This window comes from Ceratina calcarata, unplaced genomic scaffold (genome assembly GCF_001652005.2).
Source record: "Ceratina calcarata isolate Rehan_Ccalc_2016 unplaced genomic scaffold, ASM165200v1 scaffold127.2, whole genome shotgun sequence".
Taxonomy (NCBI): domain Eukaryota; kingdom Metazoa; phylum Arthropoda; class Insecta; order Hymenoptera; family Apidae; genus Ceratina; species Ceratina calcarata.
Window position 1 is genome coordinate 1,242,844 of NW_017133727.1, and position 8,830 is coordinate 1,251,673.

Sequence of the window (8,830 nt, forward strand, 5' to 3'; positions counted from 1 at the left end):
TATGATAGCTAACTTATGTTAATAGATACATTTTAGTGACTTAATGTGAAAATGAAATATTTGAAACAAGCTTTAGTTTCCTATGACTGAATAGGAAAACGAAACAATCTAAATGAGGTGTATCGTTTTATAAATGAATATGAAAAGAAACAATCTAAATAAACTGTACTTCTTAATAATTAAATATGAAAATGAAACAATCTAAATGAGTTTTAGCGTACCACAAATTAATGTAAGTGCAAACACGAATTAACTCATAGTTGAATAACATTTGGTCTTGAAATCACGTTTCTTCACGATTGGTCAATGATGTTGTTAGACAATACTTCAGAACAGACTATATTAAATATTTAATAAAATTGGTGATATCTTACTCGATTTTGGTCGATGATGTCTACGATAGCAACAAGTTTACCCTGGAACGGCCCATCGCCGACATAAGCGATGCGGCCTGACTCTACGTACCTCTGGAACGGCTGTTCAACAAAGAAATGAAAACATAAATCATTAGTTCTGTAACAAGTACGATATCATGCAAAATATAGGTAGGTGACCCTTTACGATTTATAAATGCACCTACCATGTGCACGCAATGTTAAGGTTACATTAAATGATATTTTGTATCTCTCACATACATTATTCGAAATAAATGATTTAATTGAAACCGAATAATATTTAAGTGATGTTTTCTCGTTGAGACAGTAATTTTTATTCAGCACCGTGAATTATGCGCGCAATATTGTTCAGTTTAAAACGACACTTCACTTACCATCGTTTACCGGAAGCGAAAGACCAACACAACTTCACCACCGGATAAAGCATCGACAACACCAACTATTCAAACTAATTTATCCCTGCCTTGAATTCCTAAAGAGAATTTCGGTAAAATAAAATTTACTATACGAACACAAACACGCGACTGCACGTAAGCTTATGCGTGTAAATTCGCTATTCCTCACACAAGCGGTTCCTCAACCTCAAATTATTCACAAACTTATAACAGAGGGGTAACGAGTCAATTTGCTGATGAAAGGGGTAAGACCTTTCGCTGGCAATTATGCTCATAACTAGAGTGACCACGTGATTCTCGTCTATATCGTCCCGTCCTCAAACTTGTCACTCTGCTCATAACTGCTCATGACCCTCATTACACTGCAACTGCACGTACGAAACAATGATGTGCAAAGTGGGTGTACAATGTTAATGGACATGGTCAGATATGGTTTAATTATTTAGATCATGATCATGAGAGCCAGTGATTTTAATCATGATAGATTGTAATTATGAGAAACAATTGACTACATGTTTCATGATTTTATATTGTAAATAAATTTGATCTACGATTTGAACTCTCACAAAAATATATAATTCAAGTAAGTATGTACATACATTTTATATTGTTCATGAAATTTAATTAAAGAACATTACTTAAAGAATTTTTTATTGCACTATATGTGGATCATTTTCCTAAAATATTTATTGTAGCAATAGTTTATCGTACTTTTCAGTCAAAGATGTGCCCAGCACTTTTAGAAAATGAAGAGAGACGTTTTGGTGGAATGACATTTTTTGCACAAAGCCATCCAGTTGAAGTTTGTGGAAGCAATGGTTTACCTCTTACACCAAATTCGATAACCATCTATGGAAAATCTCAGTTCTTGAAAACTATTCACCATCCAAATTTATCTACGTATCTCGATATAATAAGAAGCAAACATGGTAAAGATTCGCAGATATACAAATTTATTTAAAGTGTGTTTCAATTTAAACACTGGTTAATGATAATACCTTCTGATAAAATCTGCACACTAATTAACATGTTAAGCGCAGAGCCTGAGCTTTTCGTTCAGACAGCGCGGCGGGTTTCGGCGACTTGATAAATAATATCTTACATAGAATAAAACATATATCACAATGACGATTTTATTTCACTTCCCGGTTGGACTATAATAATGTGCAGCAAAAACATTTGAATGCAAGACAGCCAGAAATTTGACCAAAAAAGTCGTCACTTTCTGCAGTACGTGTAAAGTTAAACTATATCTTTGCCTAGAATGTTTTAATAAATTCATTACATATACATTATTTATTTCTTAACTTTGAAACTGCCAGTTCCTGGGACCGACGCCGCGCTTAACGTGTTAACCAGCATTTCATATGCACCAAATTAATAGATTAATACTGTCGTAATTGTCTAATAAAGATTTTTTCTTGTAGAGAGAATAGTAGTTGTTACAGAGTATAATGGAGATCCACTGAAGAGTAAAGAGAATTTAAACACAGACTATATCATAAAAATTGCATTTCAATGTCTGTTAGGCTTACAATATATGAATGAGCTGGATTTAGTGCATAGACACCTTAGTCCTGAAAATATATTAATTAGCAAATGTGAAAACGTGCAATTATATAATTTTGGTTTATATTACATGACAGATTGCGGTAAAAATGTTTCTTTTCCTATTGGGTACGTAACGATAGACAGATGTAACGTGTATCTTGGTAAAAATAAGTTTGTTTTAAATCTATATTATAATTTTTAGTTACCCGAAATACACGGCACCAGAGGTATTTCTTAGTCCCGGCGTCAGTAGCCCGAAAGTCGATTCTTGGTCTTTGGGCATGATCATTGCAGAATTATTATTAGAGAAGCCGATATGGCCAGGTATTAAATTGTCTCAATGTTTAAGGAAGGTTCTCAGTCTGATACACTGCGAAACCTCTGTATTCGAACGCCTTGCGAGAGAAACTAATTGCTACAACACTTACAAGGTATAATTTAATATAATGTTTACGTTCTTTTGACAATTCTAAAAGTTCGTAATTGTTTTTAGAATTTGCCAGATAGAGTGAAAGATTTCGTAGACTGTTGCCTTCAGATTCATCCATCGAAACGCAAGATACCCAGAGAGTTATTAAAATTACCGATATTCGAAGAATATTTGATAAAGACTCAGAAAGAGAAAGAAGAAAGTACGTACGAGAATGTCACTACTAGAAAAATGGACGAATTGTATTATTTATGGCAATTGGCTGGCGGAGATATTACGGTGGAGTTGAAGAAACAAGGACTCATCAGATCGAGACCGCCCATTTTATCTGTCCCAAAGTAATTAAAAATATTGCACAAACGTTAAATTGCGTTGAATCAAATTAATCTTGCTTTTTAGCTTAGTGATACTTTTAGGTCAGATGTTTGGCAGAAGAGACACGGCCGGTTTATTAGATCTACGAGTGGTTAAAGTTCCGCTCGATACACTGCATCAACGTTTGTCTCATATTCCATACACAGCGAATTATTCTTATCTAACGAATCAGTATGTATAGGAAGTATTCCAGATTTCATTTGTCTTTCAGCTTTCTATTAAATTTCATTGTTTGTTAGAATGCGTGTTAAGTCCCAAGAAGATTTAATTGATGCCGCCTCCCAGTTACCTCTAATTATAAGAGAGAGGGATACGGAATACCAATTTTATAGAATTGTTTTGTACGATAGATTGCTTCAGGTGATTATACGTAGACTCACATTTAATAACCATTTAATTCTATATTCTTCTTCTTATTATTATTATTATGTAATAGGTGTATCCAATTACTCGCGAGGCAATCATTGAAGAGGCGCATAAAGATATACCTCCGCCGGTTAGGGGAGCTGTTTGGGCAGCGTTACTCGGTATTACTGGTGACATCCAGAAACGCTACGACATGATCGATAAAGAAACGCCCACTCACACTGATCGACAAGTAATTCACCGATGAATCTTGTTACACAATTTACATTTACACTTCAACCGATTGATAATTTCTTAGATAGAGGTGGACATTCCAAGATGCCATCAGTATAGTGAATTATTGTCGTCTGGTGCTGGTCATGAAAGATTACAAAGATTGTTGAAGGCGTGGGTTCGAAACAATCCTCATTATGTTTATTGGCAAGGATTGGATTCTTTGACGGCTCCGTTCCTTTATCTAAATTTTAATAACGAAGGTAATAAATCCGAAACATCGAATTATGATATGCGAGAGCTCAATATAATGTTTTTGTTTTAGCTAGGGCATTCGAATGTCTCTCTGCGTTTATACCGAAGTATCTACATAAATTCTTTCTGAAAGACAATTCCGCTGTCATACAAGAATATCTAGGAAAATTTTCACAAATCATTGCTTTTCATGATCCTCAATTGGCTAATCATCTTAGGTCGATTAATTTTGTACCAGAATTGTTTGCTATTCCATGGTTTTTAACAATGTTCTCACGTAAGATTTTTTTATCAATACCTGAATTATATGAAATATTTTATATCACATATATTTCGCTATTTCAGACGTATTTCCACTTCATAAGATACTTCATTTATGGGATAAGTTGCTGTTAGGAGATTCCTCATTTCCGCTTCTAGTCGGATTGGCGATATTAAAACAGTTACGCGATTCTTTGTTGACTTCGGGATTCAACGAGTGTATACTCTTATTTTCTGACCTTCCCGAAATAGATATAGAACTGTGTGTCAAAGACTCCATGACGATGTATCAGAATACACCAGCCAGTATTACGTATAGGAAACATCAGTTCAATCAGCCGAAGGATATGAATTGGTCAGACCCGGAACCGGGTACTGAGAAGATGCCTAGAATTAGCGTCGATGATTTCTTAGACCTATTAGATCATAGCCCTGAAAGATTAATAGCCGTTGATGTGCGCAACAATATACAGTAAGTAAGAAAATATAAAGTATGTCCCGTTTATGATTTTGAAACAATGCTAGAGATAATATAATAAAAATATAGGTAACGTACATTGAAATATATTTTTGTCTTACGTATATATGCATGTTTCTGCCTTATATGACATAAATATATCTCTATCGTAACTATATATTTTATATTGTTCGCTTCATGTAATGATCTTTCATAAGTTAATCTCAACTCCTAATATAATCTCACTTTTTATAGATTTGAAAGGGGAGCTGTAGTTGGCAGTATTAACATTCCGTTTTCGAGCGTGCAACTCTCTCAAACTCATATCGATACTCTAGGACCACACGCAAAACCGCTTGTGGAAAATAAAAATAGCGTCGTTGTGATTATCGGACCGCATGATCAAAATAATGCGCTGGTAAATATGATGAAATAAACTTTTTGTTTCTTAACACCAAAATTTAAACTCTGTTGCTTGTAGTTTGCAGATTTTCTGGTGAAATGCGGAGTTATAGGAGTATGCTCTTTGCAAGGAGGAATTTCCACCTTGCGAATGAAATCTCCAAACGTTATTGTAGCAGCGCGTTAAAAATATTATGAATTTTAAATTATATATAATTTGTATATACTAATTTTATATTATTTGTATATTTTGTAAAATTTTATTCAACAATGAGCTTACACACGAGTAAACTTGTTGTTATGCTATATTTTCACCCACCTCAAGCGGTAACCATAGGAACAATATCAAAACATGCAAGTATCAAGTATCCTTTAGTATCGTCACTCACGTAGAACTCGTTTGCAGTCACTGTCATTGTATAAACAGCCATGGATGATAATATATCGGGAAATCTTCAGAAATGGATAAAGAAATGTTTGAAAAAAGAATTCCAATCGAACATTGAGAAATTCTTGGAAGAAGATATGAACAATGCGGACATCGTTGATAAAATGATCCATTCTAAAGAGATGTCTGCTTTGGTGAACTCGATGAGAACAACGATCGTCGAGCAGTCTGTTTCAAGGTCTGTATCGACATCGGTTTTCGATTCTCGACCGCAATCATCGTTCTCCTGCATCAGCGATCAAACAAGTGAGGATTGGAATTCCCCGTTGAACAATGAGGAGTATTATAATGTGATTCTTGATAAAATCAGTCAAGATAAACCCGCTCACGTTCGATTAGCCGGTTACGAGATTTTTTTGAAAAGCGAGCTGTCGAATTTGAACAATAATCCTATATGGGATTCCCTGCAATCTGCTTTGTTGGCTGGACTCACAGACGACAGTAGACCAATCTTTGAAGCTAGCTTACAAGTGCACGCGAAACTGCTAACTTGCTTACAATCACACGATGTGTATTCAAACTTGTTGACCGCGTTTGACGCTCAATACCATTCGCAGAAAACGTTCGAGATATTACCCACGTTGATCGCTGGTATTAATTTTAAGTTCTTTTTACACGAAAGAGTGTTCCGCATAATACATCTGATGCTTCGTTATCATGAAGAGAAGCTAAAAACTGCGAGAAATCCTGATAAAACGATCGAAGAGTTAATAGAACAATTCATTACGTTTCTAAGTACACATGAATTCGCGAATACGACACAACCGAAAGCGATGAACATACTCAACATCGTCTCCGTGTTGGAACCGCGTGCAGATTGGAGTAGAAAATGGATAGTTAGTCTCGCGACCAGGAGAATGTTTTTAACTGCTTTAGGAAAGTCTCCGACATTGTTGCAACAAATAATGCATCATGTACAGAAAGGATTGGCGGAGCCTCCGCACTCGATGTCAGTTTCAATTTACGACGATCCAATGGAAGTTATCATTAACGGCAATACAGTAAAGACGGTGACTTATCTTCATTGTTTATGTTTTGTATCGCAACTCTGCGCTTATGAAGCTGGCCGCAAGCTTTTAACAGAGAATACGTTCGAAGTTCCATTTTCAATACCGGAATTCTTGACCGCCTGTTTGAGAGGTTTAAATAAATTGTCGACGGAAACGTTAACAGGCGTGCACGAAGTCTCTTGCTACGCTCTCCAATTTATTTTAGATAAGCCAACGATTTTATACGACAACGAGTTTTATCACATCGCGTTGTGCCATTTGCAATCACTGTCCGAGAATAACGTTAGGATATGGCCACATACATTAAATATAATTTTACACATGCTGGACACGGTTGATGGCTCTCGGTTTCTGATCTCGCAATGCAAAGAGCACACAGTCAATTTCGAGAAGAGTCTGTCCAAATGTCCGGCTATGTTCATCATAATAATCGCATCGAACACGTTGCGACAACCCTTTTCAATTATGAATTTGGAGTATCTTCTTAAACTGTTCGAGGTAATACAGAAGCTGTTTGACGTGTTCGATGTCTATGAAATAGTACAGCTGAAAGTCGAAAGAGAATTCTATCCCGCTGTGTCGTATTTCTATAAGAAGTTAGACAAATCCTATCTGGAGAATGAAAATAAAGCTCAACAGATTAACAGGTAATTTGTTACAGAGTGTGCGATTAAAGGAGTACCATATATTATTTCTATTTCTGTATCTTCAAATAAGTGTTTCGGTATGCTCCATCATCTACAGCTTCTCTCTCTTCTTCAATATAATATATTTTTTCTAAACTGCCACAACCTGTGAAGAAAATGCATTTGAAACAACTTATTTGCAGTGCAGTTAATGCGTTATTGCTTAAAATGGTATCTATACCATTCGGATTGAAAGCCCTCGTTCAACAGACGACGGTATTTCAAGAATTAATCGAGGGATCTGTGACGCCTTTGAGGACGTCGTGGACTTCTATAGAGGTGGTCAATTTTGTAACATCCGCAGCTTCCTTCCAATTGGGCTATAACGTGATCGCCAATCTCGCATCTCACGTCTTGTCCACGTTGCTTTCGGATGCGTGTCAAATATTAGAAGATCCATGTCACTTCCACGATCCGTGGGATCATGAGAATATTCAAAAACTTTTACAAACGTTAACACTCTTCTCTCTTAATTTTAAATGTAAGGATAATGAATGAAAAAAGTAATTCGTCGTGTAGTTTATCAATCTATCAGTTTATTTGTTTTTTAAAGGCTTCTCTGCATTCATGACAAACGTAAAAGATTCGTATAACGAGGAACAGAATTATCCACTCAATTTACCGAAATTGTTCAACGATTCAGTAAACCCTGAGTCAAATTACCATTATTTGGGTCTTCTATCGTTGAATGCTGTTATCTCGAATTTAAATGTCTGTTTATACCTGTTAGAATTACTGAATTTTCAGGTAACACAGTCATATACATTTTGAAAATGTGTTAACACTCCTTTCGAATGTTAGCGAAATACGTCACAATCTTTTGTAGAATATTTTGTTAGAATTTCAACAATTCGATGCAAAAGAGGACGGAGAGATGAGTGTAAAGTACATTGATGATTACACTTTAATACGACACAAAATTCTATCGAAAACTTATTTCGTTAATATAAAAAATGAAGAAGAAGAAACATCAAAATCGGAGGAATACGATTTACCGATGTTGCCTCCGCCGAAATTTGATAACGAAAATGTTCCGTTAGAAGATGAATACGAAACTGAGTTGGAATATTCATTACGAGCCGACACACCAGGATTATTAGATAGCGATTGGGTTGAACAAATTAGAGAAGCGTATAAAGCATCGCAGGAGCCGACAAAAGTAAAGTCATTTGATATTCAATTGACTTCAATAGAAAACATATTTCAATATTGATTCAATTACTGGATTTACAAAACATATAAATTCGCTTTTTATAGAATACAGTATTAATTCAACTACTAGATAAAATGCATAAAGCGATTCCTACTTCAGAATGGGGAGAACACTTCGAATGGGAGGAAAATGTATCGTCGAGTACAGACTCTTGGTTCACGGAAGAGATACACGGAATTGATTTCGTTTTATACTATGCAGAACAGAATGATATCTTAAATAATACGACTGAAAATAAGGAGAGATTACAAGAATTCATAAATGCCTGTTACGCATTCATTCAGTATGAGAGACCGAAGAAATTCGATGGTTTCGATTGGTTTTTATCTACCGTGTTCATTATCTGCGAAGGAAACATAGAAAGGTATTATTA

At 35.4% G+C, this 8,830-nt stretch overlaps 2 protein-coding genes and 1 long non-coding RNA gene across 5 annotated transcripts in view; 2 read left to right on the forward strand and 1 right to left on the reverse strand.

Moving 5' to 3' along the window:
• The first annotated feature begins 821 nt into the window (after positions 1–821).
• LOC108628566 (TBC domain-containing protein kinase-like protein) lies at positions 822–5,335 on the forward strand. 2 transcript variants are annotated; one of them, XM_018030570.2, is made up of 13 exons: positions 824–1,373; positions 1,509–1,719; positions 2,218–2,467; positions 2,544–2,772; positions 2,835–3,109; positions 3,171–3,317; positions 3,386–3,506; positions 3,583–3,744; positions 3,811–3,988; positions 4,051–4,257; positions 4,326–4,713; positions 4,954–5,116; positions 5,180–5,335. In XM_018030570.2, the coding sequence occupies exons 2-13, from the start codon at positions 1,515–1,517 to the stop codon at positions 5,285–5,287; spliced, it is 2,433 nt and encodes an 810-aa protein (XP_017886059.1). In that variant the 5' UTR covers positions 824–1,373; positions 1,509–1,514; the 3' UTR covers positions 5,288–5,335. The 2 variants fall into 2 exon arrangements, with proteins under 2 accessions (XP_026671734.1, XP_017886059.1); XM_026815933.1 differs by lacking the exon at positions 4,051–4,257 and having other exon boundaries at positions 822–1,373.
• The window catches only part of LOC108628558 (protein broad-minded), a 4,983-nt gene continuing 1,448 nt past the window's right edge, over positions 5,296–8,830 (forward strand). Inside the window, exons 1-6 of one of the 2 annotated variants that reach the window (XM_026815912.1) lie at positions 5,296–5,454; positions 5,560–7,205; positions 7,388–7,725; positions 7,798–7,991; positions 8,071–8,403; positions 8,502–8,821. In XM_026815912.1, coding sequence (XP_026671713.1) covers positions 5,371–5,454; positions 5,560–7,205; positions 7,388–7,725; positions 7,798–7,991; positions 8,071–8,403; positions 8,502–8,821 — 2,915 coding nt within the window. In that variant the 5' untranslated portion in view covers positions 5,296–5,370. Of the gene's footprint in view, positions 5,455–5,506; positions 7,206–7,387; positions 7,726–7,797; positions 7,992–8,070; positions 8,404–8,501; positions 8,822–8,830 lie in introns of both variants that reach the window. The other variant, XM_018030558.2, reaches the window with a different exon arrangement.
• LOC113464695 (uncharacterized) lies at positions 7,079–7,517 on the reverse strand. Its single transcript, XR_003389543.1, has 3 exons — positions 7,426–7,517; positions 7,241–7,350; positions 7,079–7,170 (listed from the first exon to the last, which is right to left on the reverse strand). It is a non-coding gene; the product is annotated as an uncharacterized LOC113464695 (long non-coding RNA).